The sequence below is a fragment of the Cydia pomonella genome, chromosome 21, assembly GCF_033807575.1.
Source record: "Cydia pomonella isolate Wapato2018A chromosome 21, ilCydPomo1, whole genome shotgun sequence".
Lineage (NCBI taxonomy): Eukaryota > Metazoa > Arthropoda > Insecta > Lepidoptera > Tortricidae > Cydia > Cydia pomonella.
The window spans coordinates 13,465,052-13,492,320 of record NC_084723.1 but is presented as its reverse complement, the minus strand read 5'-3'; the positions used below and the strand labels follow the sequence as shown (position 1 = coordinate 13,492,320).

The 27,269-nt window shown below is 35.9% G+C and overlaps 1 protein-coding gene across 4 annotated transcripts in view; it reads right to left on the bottom strand.

Moving 5' to 3' along the window:
* LOC133529722 (complexin) overlaps positions 1 to 27,269 on the bottom strand; it is a 552,838-nt gene that overhangs the window by 90,859 nt on the left and 434,710 nt on the right. Inside the window, exon 1 of one of the 4 annotated variants that reach the window (XM_061867523.1) lies at positions 1,177 to 1,406. The exons of the other annotated variants lie outside the window; for them this stretch is intronic. Coding sequence (XP_061723507.1) covers positions 1,177 to 1,189 — 13 coding nt within the window. The 5' untranslated portion in view covers positions 1,190 to 1,406. Of the gene's footprint in view, positions 1 to 1,176; positions 1,407 to 27,269 lie in introns of those variants that run through there. 4 annotated transcript variants of the gene reach the window in all.

Sequence of the window (27,269 nt, the reverse complement as noted above, 5' to 3'; positions counted from 1 at the left end):
AAAATAAAAATAAGTGGTTCAAAAATACGTGTGTTAACATTCATATTAGCCTTGAAGTAAACTTTATCGATGAATATTTAATATATTCGACTTTCAAATTTTACGCGTAACGATTAATTATAAAAATATACTCGTATATATTTATACACGGTGGCTAAAAAAATAACTGCATTCCCGTTGTTAGGGAGGTTTTGGGATTATACTGAGCAACTTTTACTATGGGACCAATCACGAATTCGCAAAAGAAAATTAGCCTCCCATAGAAAATGGACCAGTCAAATCGTATGAAACAGCCAAAAATTTTTCACGATTTCGGGGTCGGCCCCATAGTAAAAGTTTCTCAATATAATCTCAAAACCTCCCTGGCAACGGGAATGCAGTTATTTTTATGCACCCTGTATAATTAAGGCTAAACTTAGTTCAGCCTCCTCTTTTTTGGTACGGACGGCTAAAGAATGGAATGCGCTCCCGCCATCTGTATTCCCTGATAAATATGACCTCGGTCTCTTTAAAGCAAGAGTGAATAGGCTACTACTGAACCGGTGAGCTCCATCTTAGGCCCTGTCTTCACTTCCCATCAGGTGTGACTAGAGCCAATCGCCGATCAGTTTTTAATAATAAAAAAAAAGATAATCTCCGACTATAACTACTGACACCTATACCCTACCTATAACTGACTGACTGACTAGATACCTCTAACATTAGAAACTTATTTATTAATAAATAAGTATAGTCATAGATGCAGTATTCAAAGTAAAATATAGAGTCAGACGGTTTACTTTTTGTCAAAATACTTAAAAGTTGTAAAATAGCAATAAAAAATCAATTGATTCAACAGTCGGATTCTATCTTAACTAAGTTAAAGTTACACAAAAACTGCAAAATTAAATTAAACAGCTAAAGCAACCAAAATGTATTCGATAACTTAATAACTCCTCAAAGCAATGCACCCTTTAGTAACTTCGGCAAATTCAATCAACTTAGTTCAAACTTAATTCAATTTCGTAGCTCGAGCCTCTACGGCCTACGCCGTAGCACCGTAGCCTTCAATGCGGCTACGCCTGTATTTTTTATGACATCGCTACGACTTATTTAACTTTTATTACACCCATAACACCCCCTTATGAACCTTTTGTTAGCAACTTAAAAAAAAGCTTTTAAGTAAATTAGACTTACCGATGAAATTCATCTTGGCGGTTTCACTTCTATACCAAAAATATAATTTAAATCTATCAACAACTCTCCATAACGTCCGTATATAAAAATATATGTTATTTGAGCACCAATTTTACAATAGAGAATGCATGATACGTATTAGTTACTAGGAGAGAAGGAGGAAAGAGAAGCGTGGATTGACTATGGCATGGCGAGGAGCGACCGACCGCGACGGGAGGCCGCGCGCCAATGCTCTCGAGCGCGCCCCGCACTGCTATTTATGCTTTCTCGACACACCCACACTACCGCGTATATCGCTCCGACACGCACACACACTGACGCCCTTAAGAGGGTGCACAAGGAAAATGGAAGCATTGTCAGTGGTAATGGCTATGGAAAAGTTGATTCCCGTCAAATTGTGCTTTTAATAATGATCGCTGTAATTATCGTTATTGGGAGGGTTCCGTGAGATATTCGGAGTTTCGCGGCCCCTTCGGTTTTCATGTCGTAACAGCGAATAAAAAAAATAGCCACAGGAAAATTGAGATTCTTGTAAACATGTCTTTTATAAATCTTTTAATAATTGTACACCATTGAAATATATTTATATTTAAAGAAAATTCTTAGCTAGCTTTAATAAGGTGTTTTATAAATTTATTATAAATTTAACAATCGCAATAAACGATTGAAGAATCAAATTCAATCGCCATTACAAAGAGCCTAGACAATAAAATGTAAGTAAGAAAAATTGCGGAAATATTTCACTCCCCCTTAACGCGTACTGCGCATGTGTGCGTGAACCATCCACGTTCTACCATTTCGTGAACCCTATGCAAAAGACTTAAAGTCTATTATAGGATGGTAGTGTAGGAACAAAGACTGCCGACAGGGGGCGTGGCGTGTCGTTTGTGTGTGTGTGTTAAATCTTTTATAGGTCGATGCGCTAAGTAATTTACTATAATACCTTGCATTTGACATCGGCCGGTTATTTCCGAGTTTAAGGCCTTTTGGCGAGTTGACGTATGAGTGTAAAACATGTAAAGTATGGAATTATGAATGTAATTGATTTAGCATTTTACAAGCTTTTATTGCCTTTCACCTGACCGTTGTCTGTTTGTAATCAAATCTTGCAAGTTAAATTTGATCCACTTCCCGGTTTCCGATTGAGCTGAAAATTTGCATACATATGTAAGTCGGGTGACAATGCAATATTAACCAGCCAAGTAAAAAGTTTGTGCCTTAATTTTTTGAGGGGTAGTTCCCTTAATTGCTCTGGCAAATGATTGAATATCTTAATACACATGGCATAACAATATCTACCCCACATTGCAGTGTGCATTTTTGGAAGCTCAAGTCTATCCGGATATTTCGTGTTAATAAATAAATAAATATTATAGGACATTATTACACAAATTAACTAAGTCCCACAGTTAGCTCAATAAGGCTTGTGTTGAGGGTACTTAGACAACGATATATATAATGTATAAATATTTATAAATACTTAAATACATAGAAAACACCCATGACTCAGGAACAAATATCCATGCTCATCACACGAATAAATGCCCTTACCAGGATTTGAACCCGGGACCATCAGCTTCGTAAGCAGGGTCACTACCCACTAGGCCAAACCGGTCGTCAGAATGTTATCTCTTTTTTTTTGAACATTTCATTGTGCATCTTAACAAAAATATACACTTCATAAATATACATTGAGTGTACTGTTAAGTGTTAGTAATTGTAAGCTAATAAAATATTCCTTGCAGGATGTTGGTATGTGAATGTTAATGTTAAAAAATGCATCTTTTTCTATTGTAATACAAGCTTGTTTACATACTTTTGGCCAGGAGCGTAAGTACATTATTATGATCCAGTTTAGCATATACATACATCAGATTAACATATCCGCAGTAATTAAAATCCGGGAACCGAACCCGCCACCCGGCGACGTGCCGACATTCCGACTAACTTGAATATATCAACCACATGCATAATAAAATGATCCTTATAAGTACTTTACATAAGGCATATATTCGCCGATGTTAGATGTATAGTCCCCATCAGATATATCGGAGCGGGCGAGGTGCTTAGAAATATCTGAACACGCATTCTAGCGCCTTGGCAATAGAGGCGTGTTCCAATATTTGTGAGGACCTTGGCCGCTCCGATATATCTGATGGCTGTACTATCATATGGAAGTTATAAGAATGAGACGTCGTTGGAAAAAGGACCTTATTTTGTATTGCAGTAGGTATATTTTGCAAGAATGAGACCATGTTATGTATGATGAATTGTGAATGACGTAATGTGGATGAAACGCTTAGGAAACCATTACGTAGTATATTTTTTATAAAATTAACCCATTAAAAGAATTATCGCAAAATTAATATAAACTTGTGTACTTTTTTTTTTGCAGACATCTAACACAATAATATTGCAAGTAAAAAATACTCACATATTAGTAACTCACATTCTTATAACATTATTTTTATCTTATAAGGAAAGGTTTGATTTATATTTATATATCTTATAGAGTAGTCCAAAAATAACGGACACGTATTTTTGTTTAGCTGCCCAAACTCAACCTATTGAGAGAAATTCTCCTCTAAAGTACTAAAAAATTACTAAATCTTCTAACTCCTATAGAAAGTGATGCTCAAGCAACTTGCTAGTTAATGGCTGGTTTGAGTATATGTTTGAGAGCAGGAAAAAATAATGAGCACGTGCTTTGTGTGCTGAAACTCATTTTATCCTAAAAAAACCCCGGTCTTTATGTCTATCTGTAGCGATACCTTTCCTTATTAGTAACTTAAAGGTACTGTTACACATGCTGATTACTAGCACGAAAGCATGCTACTATTGAGCAATTGCTACTTAGTAGCATGTGTGTCTAAACATTGCTAATAATGAGCATGATCATTTTGATTTTGCTCAAAAATCAAGGGTCGTGCGATTTTTGGTCATGCTACCTGCAGCGCGGGTGGAGGGGGCGTGCTTTTAGCGCGTGTGAACAGGTTTGCTTATTGAGCATGCTAGTATCGTAGTAGAAAATGTTAAAACTAGCATGCTCATTGCTAGCAAATGTAAACTGCCCATAAGCATGCTCGTATTGAGCATACTCAGTAGCACGCTTTTTAGCATGCTATTTTAGAGCATGTGTATGCCACCTTTATGCTAAAACAGTAAATGAGCATGTATACAAGTATGAAGGAATGATTCCAAAGTGTCAGCAATAGCTTTCTGTAGTTTAGCTACATAGACCCTTGGCCAACCTAAAGTTAAATTAAATTTATCTGAACAAGTTAATAATTTACAGCCACGACCTTCCCACAAAATATGACCATTCCCAAAAAATATAATCACACCATAAGTGTTATTCGCTGTAACTCATTCCGCAATAAAGAAAAAAAAAACTATCCCTTACTCAACATTTCAAACACGTAGCAAAATCCTTTCGCCTTACGACCTGACGGTACCGTATAAAAACCAACAACAGAGACAGAACATACGACCCGCCATGAGTGCGAGAGAGACAACGCGATTCATCTCAGTGTCTGCTTTAAACTTTTGAAGTACGGTCCGCGTAAAAGGCTGGGAGTTTTATTTTTATTGTAATGCGTAAAGTTATTGCGCGTATCAAATGTTCGGGATTTCTGGGTATGAATATTGGGGAGTGTTTTTTGAGTGTTATATTTTGCTTTTATGAAGTAAGATTTTGGAGAGTGTATTAGGTATATTGTTATGACCGAGTAAAAACAATTTGAATAATTTTATAAATTGATAACAAGATAGCTTAGCAATACTAAAATGATATTTATTTATAGTATTGATGAAATATTTTGTAGAATATACCTAAAAAAAAAACAAAAACAAAACTGCACGAACTGCAGACCTTTCAGTACAAAAAATATTTTTTGGACGGTTATAAATCCTCTGTGGATAAAAAATAACATCGATCGATAATTCATTCATTAGAATTGGCTTAGTAATCTCAGCGATAAATGTTATGAAAAAAAAAACATGCACATACCTTACTGAAATCATAACTCTTACTGTCAATCTTACCGTAGATGAAACTAGCCGATTCTTCCAATATTATATTGCTCTGTCAATTGTTAAAAGTGTCACTTCAACCAAAAATGTCACTTTTGACACTGTGGTCTATAAATCTTTTCTTAAATAATATATGAGAGCTTCTAACAGTTTTTTTTTTCAAGATAAATTATTCGTTCCTTCCGAAGATGTTTACCTGAAAACAAAGAAAAAATTGCATTAAAAAACTTTATATATTTTGTGTAATTATGAAATCTACCCTCTTAAATTTAGCAGATATTTATACAATTTTATTTAACTTTTGTTCACAAAGTTTTTTTTTTGTGGAAGGATATATATTTTTGTTTATTTTTTTAAGTCTATTATAAGACTTTAATATTAATTTATGTTTAACTCTGTGTTTACATAATTAATAGTCATATAAACTAAGACTCAAACATAAACTAATATTGTAAGCTTCGAGCAACACCGGGAAGGGAGACGGCATTCATACTATTTCCCCTCTGCCGAGGCATAGGCACAACGGTACCTATGGCGGTGCATGTTGTGACTCGTCCGTACACAAAAACAGATCGAGGTGTGCAAGATTTGTTTTTGACGTGTGTCATTTTCTATGTCCTTGTGTCGTCTTTACGGATTGGATTTTGTATGTAGTGAGTGAGTAGTGCGACTGTGTGCACGTTTCCCTCCGCAAAAAATGGCAGAATGATTTGTTCGGTAAGATATCGCTTGGGCTCCTCCCTTCCGACGTGTCGGAAGCCGGTGTTGTTCGAATGTTGTAAGTCTTATAATAAATAAACTTAAAAATAAATAACATAATTAGTCCTTCCACAAAAAAACATTGTCAACAAAATTGAAGGAAAATATAATAAAATACCTAAATACCTGTCCTAATTTACTTGCATCGTAACGTTAAAATAATGATGTCATATTTGCACATCCCAGTTTCCAACAAAGAAAAACTAATATTTTATTGAAACAGAAACTCGACATATCGAGACGTCGAATCGTCAAAAGACACGTAGCAGCTACGCCGTAGCTTGCTACGCGTCGTAGCACTTTTGTAACAACGCTGTGCTACGCTTTATTTTTAGTGACATGAGAATCCGAATAACCAACAATGTGTTAAGCGTATTCAGATTTTTGAAATTGTATACCGATATGATATTTTCAGTGCGTCACAATTACTGTTTGTCTAAGTTTAATAATACAGTTCAAATATTTTATATGGCTATTCGATAATTAACTGCTTGTATTCTGGTTCTTCATTGTATTTGGAAGAAATAGACAAAACACATTTTATGTTCTTCACCATTTGTAGATGACGGCCCATTTTATGATAGCTGTTTACTTTTCTATATTTTAACAAATCATATTTTTTTCTCTATTATTTCATTCACTTATGTTTGTACGAGTATATCGGATAAAATTGCATTTAATTTTGTAACATTTTCAACTAGTTACAATATTAATAAGACTGCGTTTGTCCTAGTTTCGGGAAGAGGATTCATACTTAAATAATTGTCATTTAAATGAAAGACTTTCTTTTGACAAAAAGTTCAAATTTGATTGTCAGATTTTTGTCACCGCACCCTTTCAACCTTTTATTGCCGTATGCCTCTTGTCTTAGTCTTGAACTAAACTATACATTTAAAATGGTGTAATTAAATATAAAGACACACACACCTCAATGCACATGCGAGACGACAAACACTCTCACGCATCAAGTTCGTCGCCGGCCGCATTACAGAATCCACTCCCTTCGAGGGCCTTGAACTTATGTGACAAATAACTAATTAAATTGCAGAAGAAAACCTATATTTAACGGTAATCAGAAGTGTTAAAATGTAATAAATAAACAGAAACAGCTTAATGATTGAGTCAGCTCGACACACACACACCTCACACAACGAAGATGCGAGATGGCAAACACTGGCACGCATCGAGTGCGTCGCCGTCCGACTTAAAGAATCCAATTTGTTTGAGAGCCGTGAACTTATGGGAGAAATAAATAAATATATTGCAGAAAAAAAAATTTTTTAAGAGTTATCAGAAGTATTTTATAAGAATAAATTAAGAGAACCTTAATGAATAAGTCAGGCCGACACACACGCACATGCGAGACGGCAAACACTCGCACGCATCGAGTGCGTCGCCGGCCGCATTACAGAATCCACTCCCTTCGAGAGCCTTGAACATATGGGAAAGAATAAGCCTTTATTGAAAAGTTACCAGGATTAACTGTTGTGTCGCCAAAATGATTTTTAGTTTTTAGGATATTTTAGTCTGTAATGTGTAGGGGAGAAAGAAGTAAAATAGAGGAGGTTGAAATAGAGGCGGTTGAAATAGAGGTTGTTGTTATGTTGTTATTTTGACGACCTGTCTGGCCTGGTAGTGACCCTGCCATGAAGCCGATGTTCCTGGGTTCAAATCCTGGTAAGGGCATTCATTTGTATAATGAGCACACAGATATTTGTTCCTGAGTCTCGGGTGCTTTCTATGTATTTATGTATGTGTATATTATATGTATATATCGTTGTCTGAGTAGAACCTACAACCAAAGACAATTTGATATAGAGGTGGATTGTCAAAGAAAACTTTGGAGCCACAGTAAATTTACTGCCATCTTTCGACAAATGATTAAAATTTTTAGAACGCCATTTGACTTTAATCCTTGTTCTTTCCCTGATATGTTTTAATTTGTTAACGATCAAAAAGTGGCTTTATCTAATAGATCAAAGACCAAAGGGATGGCTGCATCGTTACGAGCGATGGCACCACAACCTTCACCTTCACCAAGATCAAAGTCAAGTTGCTATCTAAAAGTTTAAATCATGTGTCCAATACAATCGACCTCTATATCAAATTCTCTTTGTCTTAGTTAATGTTTGTAAGAATGTCCTATAATATTTATTTCTTATTATTATTTATTTATAAATAAATATTATAGGACATTATTACACAAATTGACTAAGTCCCACAGTAAGCTCAATAAGGCTTGTGTTGAGGGTACTTATACAACGTTATATATAATATATAAGTATTTATAAATACTTAAATACATAGAAAACACCCATGACTCAGGAAAAAATATCCATGCTCATCACACGAATAAATGCGCATACCAGGATTTGAACCCGGGACCATAGGCTTGTCATGTCAAATCATGTCATGTAGCAAATGATATCACAATATCATATTTATTTTATCAAATGAGACAACTTAATATGAAATGATCCTTAGTCTTTTACAGTTATTTTATTACGTGCGAATATATCATCACAACTTCAACGTAAGTGGTAGTAACATCACAATATGTCATCAACATCTAAAACACATCACAATCACTAAACTACACCCCCTGTACAATTATAAACCCCCCTTACGATCGGGAGGGGGAATAAGAAAACCGTATTCTCTGCGAGTGGGGTAACTTTATACTGGCACCTAAACTTAGGGTTGGCGACGGACAATTATTTCGGTAGTTATAAATTGAAGATCATTTCATATTTACTTTGACGATAATTATACTTCTAGATAAGTCACCCAATCGGACCGATTCGAAGAATGATTAAGAGACGTTTAAGATCTTGTAAAGATCGATAAATAAACGACATGTCATAATTGACGTTTATTTCGATTCCGCTGTGATCTCAAAAAGATCTATCTACGATATTTCTAACATCAAAGTGACATTGGTTGCCCGAATCGAGCTGCTTCTGTCAATTTTACGACATACAAACGATATCTAAATGAGAACTTATCGTTATCGTATCTCATTCTTTGAATCGGGCCGAATATTGAAATATTATAGGAAGACGTTTTTACACAAATTGGCTAAGTCCTACGCTAAGCCAGGCTTGCGTTGTGGGTACTCAGACAACGATATATATAATATACAAATACTTAAATACACAGATAACATCCATGACTCAGGAACAAGTATCTGTGCTCATCACACAAATAAATGCCCTTACCGGGATTCGAACCCAGGACCATCGGCTTCATAGGCAGGGTCAGTAACCACTAGGACAGACCGGTCGTCTGACCTATATTTAAATTGTCAAATTATTTGAATAGTAGTATGACTCAAAACAGTTTAAATTCGGTTTTATTTACATGTCATTAATTTTTTTTTCTATTTAGTTATTTTTTTTTGTTTATATTTATTATAAAATTCCAACAAATACGCACATTTTAAAATAGCAAGAAAGAGTTACAAGAACGTACAATAAATAGTATATGTAACGTATTTTACGTAAACCCAACCCCTTCAAAATTATCTGTAAATTTTAAACTACAAGAAATAATATATATTAATTAACAATTAGCTTAATTGTAACACTTTAAAATAACACTTGCACAGTCTGTGCTATCAAAATCGCTGCCAACTTAGCTTGGTCTAACTCTATCAAAAATGTGGTATTCATTTGAATCATTTGAAGGTCCCAAAATCATACGTACATGCTAAATGATACGCGTAAAAACTTTTTACGCATTCCATCACAGTTCAGTTTAACCAAAAACTTTCTCAATTAAATAAAAAAGCCAGCATTGGCAACCCTACTGTCCATCAAAGGCCCTCGCTAAGTATATGAAATGAATTGTAAATGAAATCAGAGGCGAGTGCTACGCTTTATCGCGCCGAGTGGACGCCCGCCTTTATAGTACTTCACGATCGTTTTGTGGAAATGTAAACCTTATTATTTATATGTTAGAGTTTATTTTTGGGTCATAAATGTAAGTCTTATAGAACTATTGGAGGACCTTATGGTTTTTTGCGATGTTTGGGAGTAGATAATGTTCTTTTTTTTGTGTAAGGTTGGATGTTTTTTTTTAAATGAGTATATACATCGTGTATTTTTGATAGATATCATAACTAAAAGGTAGTTAGTTTAGGCTTTTATTAACATACTTTCATAGGTTTTTATTAGAAACAGACGACTTTTTTTTTCCATATAAAATAATTCAGCAAGCAATGTATCACTACTTTGTGTTAACTCAAATCGTCTCATTAATGACGTGACGTCACAACTGTCACAAGTGACCATGATGTACGAAATACATTGCTGCTCGAAAAAAATCAAACATTAATTATGGTTTGATAGTCAAGACTTATTAAAAAAAAAACAGAATCGTTCTATAGCACTAAAACCTACGACTAGTTTAACTTTGCGGTTATATCAAAAATATACACTGTGTAGGAGTAGGTGCCTAGAATGTGGGCTCACACTTAACTGTATTTAATAAAGAATCTTAAAATATGTATCTTATATATCATATTTATAATGCTTTTCATGTTGCATGCAGTTAATGTGTTCTAGTTTTTTATTGAGTAAACAAAAATCGAAAACAAAAAGAAGGTTGATTAAAATATTTTTAATATTTTTCTACGATATTATGAATGATTAAGAATAAAAATATTTACAAAACGATTAGTGGATAGATATTATGAATAAAATAAAATGGTTATTTCGAATTTCGAAAAAAAAAATACCTATGTAAAAAAGGCACCAATCATGGGACATTTACGTAAGAAAAATTTGGAGTATTTTTGACATTTCACCGACACTTGTAAATTTATTAACGCTTTATGTAGTTTCTATTCTTCCTTTTTATTTTCTATGTATTTAATGAACGTTACTGCAATTGGTTTAAATATTAAAAATAAATCAAAACTATGTTTTTTTTCCAGGTTTTTGTATGTTGCCATTAATTGTCAAACTAAAAAATATCAATGAAATATTAAACTTAAGCAGCTCTTTGGCTCTTGTTTATAGTAAAATGTTGCCAGCGATTAAAAACAGATGGCGAATACTTGTTTTACAGGATTTGTCTATACCATCCCATTAACATTCACACAATGAGTAAAGTTCAAGGTTCCATTTCACAGAATTTACCGAACGTATCCTGTCAATCTTCCCTCAGTTACTTATCGATAGAAAGCTCCGTAAGTGGGCACGTAACAGAGGATACATAAAAGCCGATCTGCGTCGCTGTCAATAAATTAACACTTGCGGATAGATAAACTAAAGTGGAGTAAGTAATCAGTTTTTTTTATACACCATGGGCTGGTAAAACCAGATATATTTTAACGGCTTATTCTTGGCCGCATTTAGAGACTAAAATGTCGTACACAGTTTTCTGGAATCCGTCTTGGTTTAGAGATAATGACAATTCTTGTGAAAATTTGTTTCTGTAATAACTTAGTGAAAAATGCTTTTTGGATGCGATGCTGCCACTATGTGACTAGGTATAGATATACCTACTGACAGATATTAAAGTTTAATAGGAAACGTAATTTCAATCTGTAAATAAAATATAAACTATACTTATTGTTTTTATTTCCACCAAGATGTGAAAAGAAATAACGTGTCATGTGCAACAAAAAAATATTTTTTTAGTCCAATTTCACCAAAACTCATAACATTTTTTGCTCCTTATGACATCAGGAAAGGTTGGTTAAAATCTGTCGGGTTTTACCAGACCACGGTGTATATACTTTACTTTTATATATTTAGGGCCAGTTGCACCAACTACACTTAACAGACTGATCAACGTTACTCAACAGAGAACTATAAAAATTCCCATATGATAAAATTTAGCGAACGCTTTAATGTTGACGACGAGATGGTTTGGTGCAATCGGCCCTTAGTAATGTAACATGTATCAGCATACTGCAATAAGTTTGTAAACCAAATAGAAAAAGGGGGATAGCAATACATGTTGGTTAGTGGCTCGTCGTCAAAGCCTAGGATTTTTTTGTAGATCGGTTTGAAGGGCTTATTCAAAATTACAGTTTAATATTCAATTTTCACACGTTTTAATCAAGGGAAAATGCTATGAAAAAAATCACTTATAAAATGGGCTATATCTTCACGATATCTTAAAAAAAAATCACGAAATATGTCTAAGTTTCATTTATTTTCAATTGCGTATCGTTCTACATAGCATAAAAGTATAAGTTTAGTATAAAATAGCTAATGATATAGCCGACGGATTAGAAAAAAAATCAGAAGTATACTTTCAGAGATATTGACGAAAAACGTCAAAACCCGAGCGATCATGAAATATTCCGTCACAAGTTCGCGGCGCGCCTAATCTTTTGTCTCTTTTTAATTTCTTGGCTTTACGGTATTTTAATATTTCATATGTGTGTCGTGTTCAAAACCCGTGGGTTAAAATCTTGGTTGTGCTGTCTGGAGCAGAAAAAATCGTTATCAAAAAATGCAAAAAGGACTTAACTTTTGGTCAGGGCATAGCACACACAGACAGGGTATTTTAAGGCATATAACAAATTAGTGTTTGGCTAAAACCTTTTTCGTAGACTTTATTGAATTTTTTGAACAGTTTTGAATGGTTCACGGTAAGTTACACCCACCCGCTATCTCCAGTTACCCGTGAACAAGATGCATGTAACTGTGTGGAAATATCGGGTGGTCAAAAACAATGTAAAAGGTAATCGCGGTCCATATCCCGGTTGATTAAAGACTTCTTTTTTCTTTCAAGTCATCCACTACTTACTCATCGAGACAGTTCTAATAAAACGAAGTTAAATTAATGAAGTCCAAATGAATAAGTGTAACAACATGTCAATAAAAAAGAAGACTGTAAATTTGGGGGGTTTCAATCAAAAAGAAATATCGAAAAAAGTGCAAATTGTACAAATATGAAATTATTTCCAATGCGCTTTGATACTTAAGGCTACTTCAGTATTTCCCAAAAGATATATTTATGAAAATTTGGGCATAAATTGAATGCATTTAGAATACATTTTGCATAAAAAAGTTCGAAAATTGACCACTCCGCAAAGTGACACAGCGGGCTTGGCCAAGGTTATTTATTTAGAAAATGTTTTTTTTATTTTATTTTATTAGAAAGTGCTTATTTCGAGCCAAAAACCAACTAATACTGAGAATAAAATTACGCATATATAAAACGGTGGACAAATTGATATGAATAGGGTGAGGCCAAATTGAAATTAATAGGATTAAAAATTATTCACTACGGAGGACTTTTCAAGTTTCACCGGTCATCTGTCTGCATTTACGTTTACCCAAATTATGAAAAGTATAAAATATATTTTGCGAATTTACAATCCTGTACACATTTGCACATTAGATGATTTTATGATATTTTCAAATCACAGTAATACACACTTTTACAAATTGAAACTAAAACTAAACTAAATCCATCTTAACCTATGGGGTCTAACTTATATTTATAGATATCCCCTATGCCGCTGCCATTTGGTAATGTGCCCATAAGACTGGCTCACTGGACGGCAATGCCAATGCGCTGAGCGAGCAACGAGCCAGCCTTCAGGTCACCAGTGGAGCGGATCAGAAGGTATTTTAATTTTTGAAAAAGCTTTATGGCCTTCGGTCCCCAAGGACTTAAGGTTTCTACGGTAAACGCCGCAAATACGTAGCCGTCACCCAAAGACGCGTATTTGCGACGTTTTATCGACGGACCGAGGTGGGATGGCGTGAGGGTGTCTACGCAAGTTGCGTCCCATATTAGTGGCCATCCCTGTTCCCATACTAGATTAATTATCCTACATACATTTTTTTTCTATTTTAATTGTTGTTGGTATAAGAGTAGTACAGTAAAATGCATCACATTTGTTTAAGAAAGCATTTGAAAGCAATGAAATAGAAGAATAAAGAAATTCTACTTTATTTATTTATTTTTATACTACGTCGGTGGCAAACAAACATACGGCCCGCCTGATGGTAAGCAGTTTCCGTAGCCTATGTACGCCTGCAACTCCAGAGGAGTGCGCGTTGCCGACCCTAAACCCCCCTCCCCTCGTTGAGCTCTGGCAACCTTACTCACCGGCAGGAACACAACAATATGAGTAGGGTCTAGTGTTATTTGGCTGCGGTTTTCTGTAAGGTGGAGGTACTTCCCCAGTTGGGCTCTGCTCTAGATCTGGAATAACATCCGCTGTGCTGTGCCCTACCACACTAAGCGACACACATACACTTGGCACTTTATTTGGTTTACGAAAGATTCTAATTAGATTGAAACGGATTGAGTGTACATTGCAGTGCACAGTGGGTTCCTTGAGGGTAATAAATGAATTTAAATGCGGTAACGCCACGAGATTCACAAGTCCCGAGTCAAAGAGGCCCCGGGCCCTTGTGGCTGTGACGTGTGATAAGTCATGTTACAACCGTAAATTGTAGGCTAACTGTAGGTCAACTTGTAAATGCAATTTCCTTCCAGTGTGTTCTAGAAGTGGGGCACAGTAAAATATTGTGTAGAAATTTAGAGCATTTTGTACAAAGAAATAATTACTAAATTAAAAATTTATAAAACGCATTCTGAAAAATCCATTTTATACCAAAAATGCCTTATATCATCATGAAAAACAGCTCATATTTTTCAAACTACTGGATTGACTTTTATCAAATAAGTAGCTAAGAAATATCGCAAGGAACCTCGCTTGAACGTAAAAAAAAAAAAAAAAATCGGTGCTTTTTTTTTACGTGCGTTTGTAAATTACATAAATTTACAAATTGACATTGAATTTATTTCATATTCGAATACGTGAAGATATTATATAAGTTATAACATATAATTATGATAGGAATAATATTCCTATTTTGAAATAAAACGTAATGGCTTGATGACTTTATTTCTAAAGATATTATAGTAAGTAGTAAAACAATTTATTGCACAAAAAAAGTAGGTACATAACTCAGAAAGAATACAATAAATGTGTACAATGGCGAACTTATCATCTTAAGGGATCTTAACATTTAAGTAATTAATTACTGTTTTACTTTGTAGTGAATCTATTCCTTTTATTAAATCGGATTAAGAAAATACTATTGTCACATGAGTTTAGAAAAGTCAATTGAAAACTCATTCATCTAATTTTGAAAAGGTTTTTCAACACTCGATACAAACATACCCTTTTCTACATACAGATTGTTGAAATCAAAAATAAAATCTCAACCCAAGCATAAATTGTATTTACGAAACAAAACAGCCAACACCCCGAAAAGCGTGAAGCATACTCGACATCAAAACACACGTTGGACCCGGTTAAAAAGTGCGGTTAATCATGGCAGCGCCCGGTTAAAAAAATGGGCGTATGTGACAAAGATATTTCGGCGAGTGGTGATCTTTTGTAATGAGTAAAAATGTTCGGTAAGGCGTGGATTCCAAACGCTTACCAAACGAAGGCAAGTAAAATATTACGGTAAACCAGCACAAACGCGTTATTGACATTTTCTAGTACAGAATTGTTCATTTGCGTTTTAAATCCTGAAGCACGTCGGGTCCTGGCTTTATACCATGGTTACTAATTATGGATATTTCATACATAATGGAATATATTTTGACATTGATCATTTGCTAATCGGTCAAGCAAGGAAACCTGCTTATATCTGGAAAAAAAACAAAGGTCTCTTTGAAGTCCCTAATCTACATTCGGTTGATTTGTTAGATAAACCTTCTGGAAGAATCCTCTGTCCAGTAGTAAGATGTATACAGGTGTAGATGATGAGATGGTGATAAACGACCTTATTTTAATCATTAGGATTGCATTGCATTGTTCGAATCGGGCCGAATAATTAGTAATCGTAATACGAACAAAAATTTATAAAAGAACTTCTGCATATTGTCACGTTTTGGCTTCAATTGTTTAATTTGTGCATGGTGAAAATCTGGGACAGTATTTGCTGATAAAACTGTTTTTTATTAGGTCAATAAACGTTTTAATCACAAACTTTTTCATAAATAAAATACAAGATATGAACTTTTTGATCTCGCTCGCGCTCGTGAACACATGGCCTGCCCAAGTACAAGTGATGTCAAGCGTCACGGCCAGCATCCGTCACCAGGTTATCCTGGTTATCCGGGTCGATCGCCTGTTTCAAAGGGATGTTTGTGAAAAAACACAGGTTATATTGGCAGTGCAGGCAAGTGGAGTTTTTTTTTATTGTGGTATGAAAGTTGGTGAAAAATTGTATGCTGGCAACTAAGTTAAAGTTGTTCGGTTTCAATGGTGTTAGAATTATACGTTTTTTAATTAATTAATCGACGCATCCGTTTCTTGCAGATTTTATATGCTTACTTAATTTATTATCAGCTGATCATCTAAAAAAAATGGATAATTATGTCAGCTAAATTTATCGTCTATACCAACGAAAAGCATCAGTACCACATTACGCAAACCTGGGTATCCGTTACTGGTCATTTGCATTTGCTCGATGCCTCCAGTTCGCAGAATGATTGTTTAACGATCCGTGCTGGGGAAAGACATAGAAATATGAGATCATCAAGAAAACTACGTTTGTTTCCATAATTTTGGCCCAGGGTTTAACATCAGTCTCCAGGTGATAGGTCAACCATTTGCAAAAAACACCAGAATCTACATTACGCAAACCCGGGTATCCATCACCGGTCATTTGCATTCGTTCGATGCCTCCCGTTCACCGAGTGATTTATTGCGAGCGTATTTCACTCAAACACGACCGTATTTTATAAACATTTATTTAACTTTAGTGTTTGCAAGTCGATTTTGGCCATTGAATAACATTTGAGCGAATGATACAAGGTTTGTCTTTGTCTTTTTGGACTTTTTATCCGGGTACCGTTGGACTGTAAGATGTACGGTTTCGAAATCAAGGATCTTGGGTTGATATTTTGTAAGGGACAAGTAAAACATAATTTAATGAATTGAGACTTGTAAATAGGGCTGCCATCCGTCCGGGTTTTCCCGGATTTGTTCTAGTTTGGAGGCCGTCCGGGGGCCGTCAGGGGGGGGGGGTGTCAAGAAGTGTCCGGGGAAAACCCGGACACTTTTCATGTAAGGAAGCACATTAAAACTACATGTAAAATTAAAGGTCTTGTTTTTTAAAAATATTATTTTTGGACTCGTCCGGGGAAAAAATGCGATTTACGCCAAATGTTTGGCGTGAAAGGGTTTGGCGAAATTCGAGATGGCAGCCCTACTTGTAAAGTTATATTTTTTACATTCATGCCTTCTTCATAAGTAGGTATAAAGTTATATCATGTTATACACGGTGTAACATAAGAAACCCGAAAGATTTAGACCACGCATTTCTAAGGCCAAAAGTAAAAAAATATATTACACGAGTTGAAGTAAATTTAGCAAAATATTTTAGCATATCACTTGAGGAATGCATTTTGGGTGAAAATAAATACGACTATGACCCACACTGTTAACTGTCCATCGGTGGACCTTATTACAAAAGGCACAAGGTCCACCTATGGACAGTTAAGAGTTTTGCTGTTTAGTTGCATATGGGAATCAAATATTAAACAAATAAAATAAATATTATACGACAAGACGGAGGAAGAGATGGCTACGTTTCAGCGGGATTGGCAGGATCTTGCTCAGCACAGGGGGGATTGGAAAGCGAGAAGGGCCTCCTTTGCCCAGCAGTGGGACACACAAATAGGCTAATAAAAAAAGGACATTATTACACAAATTGACTAAGTCCTACAGTAAGCTCAATCAGGTTTGTGTTGTGGGTACTTAGACAACGATATGTACGATATGGATTGGATATGTCAGTGTAGAAAGTGACGTTTTGGTATGAATAAACGTTACTACTGACACTGATATATCCAATCCATATCGTATCTAGACCTAATATTTGACGTATTATAAAGTTCGAATCTGGCTGATTGACAGTAGCGTTTCGTTCGCTACGGAGCGTAAACGATTGGCTCGTTGGCTACGCGCCGTTATATGAGTACAATATCATTCTCATACCTATAAGTTTAATGTCAGTGCACGTTCGAATTGGCCTATGTCATGAAACTAACAGCTTTCAAAATCTTTTAGACATTAAAAGACCAAATAAAATATTTCCCAGAAAACCCGAGTATATTAGTGATTCTAAAAGCTCTAAGGAGTCCGAGCGCGCTAATAACGGCGGCCATTTTCCGGAAATTGTCACCGCCGCCATCTTCGTTTCGACCGGAAGCGGGGATCGGCACTCGACACCTTTGTACTGTGCCGTTTAGTATACGATTCCTTTTTTGAAGTTATACTGGTCTTTCAGATGATAGAAGTATTTTGATTTTGTCTTTGTGAGTTTTTTATGCACACAATATAGATGATTTAAGTTTCATTCTAATGGCGTTATTTATAAATGCGCTACCTGCCTCGATTAACTATGTATTAAATAGGTTATCTTAATTTGACTCGTAAAACAATAGTTGCATGTGAAATGTGCCCCCTTAAGTGATCTCTCAAGTTTGACGTTTAAGATAACACGTGCACTGTCTTTTTACTACTTAATACTACATCGGTGGCAAACAAGCATACGGGCCGCCTGATGGTAACCAGTCTCCGTAGCCTATGTACGGCAACTCCAGAGGAGTTACATGCGCGTTACCGACCCTACCCCCCCCCCCCCCCCCCCCCTCGTTAAGCTCTAGCTATCAAAACTGCTGTCTAGGCTATCAAAATCACTGCTAACTTATCTTGGCCTGACTCTAATGCATTATACATAAGATAAGTTTTTTTTTGTAATAAGAACAAACAATATATTTATTTCATATGTCAATTATCATTATACAAGTAATAAAAATAAATCATAACAAACTATTAAATACAATTAGTAATGATACTATAATACTAACCATAAATAAAATAAGTATAAACAAAAGATTAATTTTGAACCTTTGTAAACTGAAATTATACCAAAAGTGCGTATTCATTATGATACGAACCCCATCAGAATATTGTATGAAATGATTAACCAACTACAGAATAGTCGCTGGCCGCTGTTATCCAAGATGCAGTATCTCAACTAACCGCAATAACGGCTGACTGGCAATGAACAGCTCATCTGAGAACATGACTCACGATCACGTCATCTATCACTGGGCACTGCACGACGATGACGACGATATGGTCATTTGTCTTTTCTGCATTCAATAATGCAATGCTTCGTTTAGCTTGTGATGACATGCACTTTTAGAATCATAATGAATCAATCTTAGCCACTCACATGCTTCATATTTTTCAGTGACTTCTATTATTATAATAAAATAAGGGTGACAGCTGGTAGCTACAGCTACCAAAAGCAAGTGAGTGGCTAGTTACATTTCTCGTATATCTAAGTTCTTGAAACATTATGATTTAGACGTTGGTTGTCACGGATGTGTCTTTATCTTATCTTTATTTACCTAAATGATGTACCTGTCAAAGCTGTGTCAAAGAGACTGAGAAAGGCCACATGACACTGAAGAACCAGCAGCTTCCTCGCTCAGCGTATTAGTTTAACAATCCAGCGAAGAAATGCTGCCAGCGTTTTCGGTACTATGCAGCAGATGTGTTATTTAGATTTATTATAGTTTAATTTAAGTTAACTACGTTACTAAGTTAAATACTAAGTTATAATTATTATATTTACCATTAAAAAAAAATATTGGAAATTCTAACACAAATTGACTAAGCCCCACAGCCAGCTCAAGAAGGCGTGTGTTGTAGGTAGGTACTCAGACAACGATAAATATAATAAATAAATACTTAAATATATAAAAACACGCATGACTCAGGAACAAATATTCGTACTCATCATACAAATAAATGCCCTTACCGGGGTCGAACCCAGGACCATCGGCTTCATAGGCAGGGTCACTACTCACTAGGCCAGACCGGTCGTCAAAGCCATTACCATACCATACATTTACATGTGAAAATAGTTTAGAAGTTATATTAAATATTTCAGTGAAAATATTCTAAACCTAGTTTGTTTTCCTGTATATACACGGTGTAACACGAGGAACCCGAAATATTTCAATAGTGTATTTCTGGTCACATTTAAAGACTAAAATGTCATGTAAACTATTCCGGAATTCGCTTAGTTACAGAGTTAACACCAATAAATAAAAAAGCGGCCAAGTGCGAGTCGGACTCGCCCATGAAGGGTTCCGTACCATTTATGACGTATTAAAAAAACTACTTACTAGATCTGGTTCAAACCAATTTTCGTTGGAAGTTTGCATATGATATTAGAAACCTAAATATCATTTTTGAAGACCTATCCATAGATACCCCACACGTATGGGTTTGACGAAAAAAGATTTTTTGAGTTTCAGTTCTAAGTATGGGGAACCCCCAAAATTTATTGTTTTTTTTTTCTATTTTTGTGTAAACATCTTAATACGGTTCATAGAATACATCTACTTACCAAGTTTGAACAGTATAGCTCTTATAGTTTCGGAAAAAAGTGGCTGTGACATAATCGGACAGACAGACGGACATGACGAATCTATAAGGGTTCCGTTTTTTGCCATTTGGCTACGGAACCCTAAAAACATCTTCTTATTGTTACTTAGTCCAAAACGCCTTATGGGGCATAGTCTAGACATTCTTATTGATAGATGTCAAAAAATAACGAGTAAACTGGTTTGATGGAAAAAATGTTTGGCGTGAAAGGGTTTGGCGAAATTCGAGATGGCAGCCCTACTTGTAAAGTTATATTTTTTACATTCATGCCTTCTTCATAAGTAGGTATAAAGTTATATCATGTTATACACGGTGTAACATAAGAAACCCGAAAGATTTAGACCACGCATTTCTAAGGCCAAAAGTAAAAAAATATATTACACGAGTTGAAGTAAATTTAGCAAAATATTTTTTTTTAAGTTTTTAAAATATTTTGAATGTACACGAAAAAAAGTTATTGGTAAAACTGGCACTTTAAATAAATTTTTACTTTTTTCCATCAACCCAGTTTACTCGTTATTTTTTGACATCTATCAATAAGAATGTCTAGACTATGCCCCATAAGGCGTTTTGGACTAAGTAACAATAAGAAGATGTTTTTAGGGTTCCGTAGCCAAATGGCAAAAAACGGAACCCTTATAGATTCGTCATGTCCGTCTGTCTGTCCGATTATGTCACAGCCACTTTTTTCCGAAACTATAAGAGCTATACTGTTCAAACTTGGTAAGTAGATGTATTCTATGAACCGTATTAAGATGTTTACACAAAAATAGAAAAAAAAACAATAAATTTTGGGGGTTCCCCATACTTAGAACTGAAACTCAAAAAATCTTTTTTCGTCAAACCCATACGTGTGGGGTATCTATGGATAGGTCTTCACAAATGATACGAGGGTCATGCCAAAAGAAATTAGATACTCAAAAGTTACCGACTTTATTCTTTATTACAGCTATCTATTTTTTCGAAGTAGTCACCGTGAACACGTATACACTTTTCCATCCGTCTAAACCACTTAGAAAATACCGATGACCACTCTTCTTTAGATACCTCAGAAATTTCATAATTATACGCAGCCAGGGCATCTTCTTTGTTCTCAAATCGCCTTCCTTTTAATTTTTCTTTAATTTTGGGAAATAAGTAAAAATCGCAAGGGGCTAGGTCGGGGGAATATGGCGGGTGGGGCAAGATAGTCACGTTTTTTGAGCTGAAATAGTCAAGTGTTCTAGCAGAAGTGTGAGGGGCAGCGTTGTCATGGTGCCAGAGCAGGTGCTGAGTTCCCGATTTCGGCCGCTTGTCACACCAAGCTGACAGTACTCTGGGGGCACAAACTGTCACATACCATTCAGAGTTGACTGTCCTTTGATCTTCTAGCACTATCGTAGCAATATGTCCCGTCTTGCAGAAAAATGAGGCAATCATTTGTTTTTGTGTACTTCGGGTTCGGCGACATTTTGTTGGCGTCGGCTCATCTTCAAAACACCATACTGTGGACTGCCGCTTTGTTTCGGGGTCGTAGTTATATAGCCATGTTTCGTCACCTGTAAGTATATCATATACATTTTTTTTCTCGCCAGCGTCGAATTTATCTATCATAAATTTGCACCAATCTACGCGGCGGTCTTTTTGCAAATCGGTGAGTTTGTGCGGCACCCATCTTGAACAACGCTTATGAAGGGCCAGATGATAATGAATTATAGTTTGCAATGCTGCTGATCCAATACCCAGCTCACGCTCGAGCTCTGCATATGTAATTCGTCGGTTCGCACGAACATTTTTTTCCACAGCCTGTACGTTTTCTTGAGTGACTGCGGTTGGCGGCCGTCCGGTCTTCGCCTCATCTTCAAAGGTCTCTCGTCCCCTTTTAAATTCAGCAAACCAATTAAAAACAGTTGCACGTGAACAAGCAGACTCGCCAAAAGTTGAAACTAAAAGTTCAAAACACTCTTGAGGTTTTAAACCTTTTTTAAAATCATAATAAATCATAACACGAAAATCACGTCGAGTGAGCTCCATTGTTGCGAAAATTTCCCTCCAAAATTACCCAGAAAAAAAATAATTAAAAAAGGAATCCTAACATTTTCCGAGTGTTCCATATTTGAATTTATTAGCAAATAACCTACCTTTACAATGGTGTATAACTGGCCAGTATCGATCAAATGACCATAGAGTATCTAACTTCTTTTGGCATGACCCTCGTATTTAGGTTTCTAATATCATATGCAAACTTCCAACGAAAATTGGTTTGAACCAGATCTAGTAAGTAGTTTTTTTAATACGTCATAAATGGTACGGAACCCTTCATGGGCGAGTCCGACTCGCACTTGGCCGCTTTTTTATTTATTGGTGTTAACTCTGTAACTAAGCGAATTCCGGAATAGTTTACATGACATTTTAGTCTTTAAATGTGACCAGAAATACACTATTGAAATATTTCGGGTTCCTCGTGTTACACCGTGTATATACAGGAAAACAAACTAGGTTTAGAATATTTTCACTGAAATATTTAATATAACTTCTAAACTATTTTCACATGTAAATGTATGGTATGGTAATGGCTTTGACGACCGGTCTGGCCTAGTGAGTAGTGACCCTGCCTATGAAGCCGATGGTCCTGGGTTCGACCCCGGTAAGGGCATTTATTTGTATGATGAGTACGAATATTTGTTCCTGAGTCATGCGTGTTTTTATATATTTAAGTATTTATTTATTATATTTATCGTTGTCTGAGTACCTACCTACAACACACGCCTTCTTGAGCTGGCTGTGGGGCTTAGTCAATTTGTGATAGAATTTCCAATATTTTTTTTTAATGGTAAATATAATAATTATAACTTAGTATTTAACTTAGTAACGTAGTTAACTTAAATTAAACTATAATAAATCTAAATAACACATCTGCTGCATAGTACCGAAAACGCTGGCAGCATTTCTTCGCTGGATTGTTAAACTAATACGCTGAGCGAGGAAGCTGCTGGTTCTTCAGTGTCATGTGGCCTTTCTCAGTCTCTTTGACACAGCTTTGACAGGTACATCATTTAGGTAAATAAAGATAAGATAAAGACACATCCGTGACAACCAACGTCTAAATCATAATGTTTCAAGAACTTAGATATACGAGAAATGTAACTAGCCACTCACTTGCTTTTGGTAGCTGTAGCTACCAGCTGTCACCCTTATTTTATTATAATAATAGAAGTCACTGAAAAATATGAAGCATGTGAGTGGCTAAGATTGATTCATTATGATTCTAAAAGTGCATGTCATCACAAGCTAAACGAAGCATTGCATTATTGAATGCAGAAAAGACAAATGACCATATCGTCGTCATCGTCGTGCAGTGCCCAGTGATAGATGACGTGATCGTGAGTCATGTTCTCAGATGAGCTGTTCATTGCCAGTCAGCCGTTATTGCGGTTAGTTGAGATACTGCATCTTGGATAACAGCGGCCAGCGACTATTCTGTAGTTGGTTAATCATTTCATACAATATTCTGATGTGGTTCGTATCATAATGAATACGCACTTATGGTATAATTTCAGTTTACAAACGTTCAAAATTAATCTTTTGTTTATACTTATTTTATTTATGGTTAGTATTATAGTATCATTTCTAATTGTATTTAATAGTTTGTTATGATTTATTTTTATTACTTGTATAATGATAATTGAGATATGAAATGAATATATTGTTTGTTCTTATTACAAAAAAAAACTTATCTTATGTATAATGCATTAGAGTCAGGCCAAGATAAGTTAGCAGTGATTTTGATAGCCTAGACAGCAGTTTTGATAGCTAGAGCTTAACGAGGGGGGGGGGGGGGGGCAGGTTTAGGGTCGGTAACGCGCATGTAACTCCTCTGGAGTTGCCGTACATAGGCTACGGAGACTGGTTACCATCAGGCGGCCCGTATGCTTGTTTGCCACCGATGTAGTATTAAAAAAAAGACAGTGCACGTGTTATCTTAAACGTCAAACTTGAGAGATCTCTTAAGGGGGCACATTTCACATGCAACTATTGTTTTACAGGTCAAATTAAGATAACCTATTTAATACATAGTTAATCGAGGCAGGTAGCGCATTTATAAATAACGCCATTAGAATGAAACTTAAATCATCTATATTGTGTGCATAAAAAACTCACAAAGACAAAATCAAAATACTTCTATCATCTGAAAGACCAGTATAACTTCAAAAAAGGAATCGTATACTAAACGGCACAGTACAAAGGTGTCGAGTGCCGATCCCCGCTTCCGGTCGAAACGAAGATGGCGGCGGTGACAATTTCCGGAAAATGGTCGCCGTTATTAGCGCGCTCGGACTCCTTAGAGCTTTTAGAATCACTAATATACTCGGGTTTTCTGGGAAATATTTTATTTGGTCTTTTAATTTCTAAAAGATTTTGGAAGCCGTTAGTTTCATGACATAGGCCAATTCGAATGATATTGGACTCATATAACGGCGCATAGCCAACGAGCCAGTCGTTTACGCTCCGTAGCGAACGAAACGCTACTGTCAATCAGCCAGATTCGAACTTTATAATAAGTCAAATATTAGGTCTAGATACGACATGGATAGGATATATCAGTGTCAATAGTAACGTTTATTCAGACCAAAACGTCACTTTCTACACTGACATAGCCAATCCATATCGTATATATCGTTGTCTAAGTACCCACAACACAAACCTGATTGAGCTTACTAGAGGACTTAGTCAATTTGTGTAATAATGTCCTTTTTTTTTATTAGCCTATTTGTGTGTCCCACTGCTGGGCAAAGGAGGCCCTTCTCGCTTTCCAATCCCCCCTGTGCTGAGCAAGATCTTGCCAATCCCGCTGAAACGTAGCCATCTTCCTCCGTCTTGTCTTATAATATTTATTTTATTTGTTTAATATTTGATTCCCATATGCAACCAAAAAGCAACACTCTTAACTGGACGTAGTTAAAGGAAAAGGATCCAATCCACAAAAATACCAAAACATGAGTTAAGTATACCAGGCAGGGCTTTAATGTGTATATTTTCATTCAGCAAAAAAGCACTGAGCTCACATAGCGTTTTCATATTTTAATCGACATCGGATACCATCCCCCATGTATGAAAGATTAAAAATGATATTCACCAATAAGTATTCAATACTCTTGGTACCTTGTTGTAAAATTAGGTTAGTGACAGGACTGGTTTATATAAATTTCAACAAGAAAAATCCAAACTGCTTGGAATCTTTTTGAGAAAATGCAATGAATACTTTTCGCCCTAAATATATATCAACAAAACTGATCCAACCCATTTGGATCGTTTTTGAGAAACTAATTTGACGATGTGTAAATACTTTAGCTAAACAACAAAAACGATTCAGCAAACTTGGATCACATTTGTGGAATTCTTGTTATTCCAGCATTGGTGTGTCAGTAAACAACAAAAACGATTCATGTTAAATATATTAACTTTACTTTAGGCTGACTTTATAAATTTAAACAGCTTTATACTTAACCTAAAAGGCAGTTTTACTGCTATGATAGGCTAATTTTGAATTTTTTGCTTTATATGTCGACTTGGATCGTAATTCATAAACAAATTAAATAGATGAGGAAAAATAACAGAAATAATTCATTCTGTTTGAATCATTTTTGCAGGTTTAAAATTAACTTGTACTTATATTCAGCGTCAAACATCAAAGTCGATTTAAGTTACTTGGATCTTTTTTGATAATTTACTCCAGGTATAGTTTCAAAGTGGCAAATTAATCAACGGAAAAGATCCAGTTTACATGAATACGTTATAGGGATTTTTTTTATTAAAAATGGCAAGACAATGCTAAATTTTAATAACGATCCATGTTAATTATATTGTTCATAAAAAAAGTTACTTTTACTATTAATTTTGTTTATACGTTGCTGGTATTAATAATGTTATAGTAATTATAATTTTGAAACTTTAGAACTACATTGAGAAAAAGGTAAAAGGTAGGCCTCTAGCCATCTCTGAAACTGATTTTTCACTATTGTGGCCTCATCATCATCACAGGCCTTTGCGTCTATTGCAGACGATTTAAGCATTGCTGTTTAGACAACGGGTTTGGTGACTGTGGAGGCCGATGCGTGAGCGGCACGACCTCCCACATTTTTGGCAGAGAAAACTCATGCCACCTGAGGTTCCAGTCCCGATTTGCTTTCTGCGACACCTTCCGCTATCTAACGTAGTAAACCAGGCTTGGTCGCATAGCTTTCTCCCCTCCACAACACGCTTGCGCCATCCATCACGGTCTTCAGCTAAAGTTTCCCAGGCATGGTGGTCGATTTCAAATGCTGACATGTCTCGCTTTACACAGTCTTTAAAGCGCAGCATCGGTCTTCCAACGTTCCTTTTAGCATACGCAACTGCACCAAGCAAGACACGTCGAGGTATTCTAGAGGATTCCATCCGGTGCACATGCCCCAGCCACCGCAAGCGTCTCTGTTTGAGAAGAGCGGCAAGACTGGGCAGCTGCGCTTTTTCAAGAACCCTCTGATTTGTCACTTTGTCCTGCCAAGTTATGCCTAAAATATTGCGTAGACAGCGCATGTGAAAAGTGTTGAGCCGTCGCTCCTGTTTTGCATACGTCGTCCAGGTTTCTGCTCCGTACAAGAGTATACTTAGAACGCAAGACTGGTATACTATCATCTTGGTTCTAGTGGTGGTCTGGTGGTATTGTGGCCTAATGGAAAGGAAATACCTCAAGCAAAGTTGGATGATTTAAGATCGATGTTCGATCTTATCCCAAGGGACTGCCTACCGTTTTACTATTCCCTTCGAGGAAATTCCACGTTTGAAGAAGACATAGAAGGCTATGCAGGGCCTG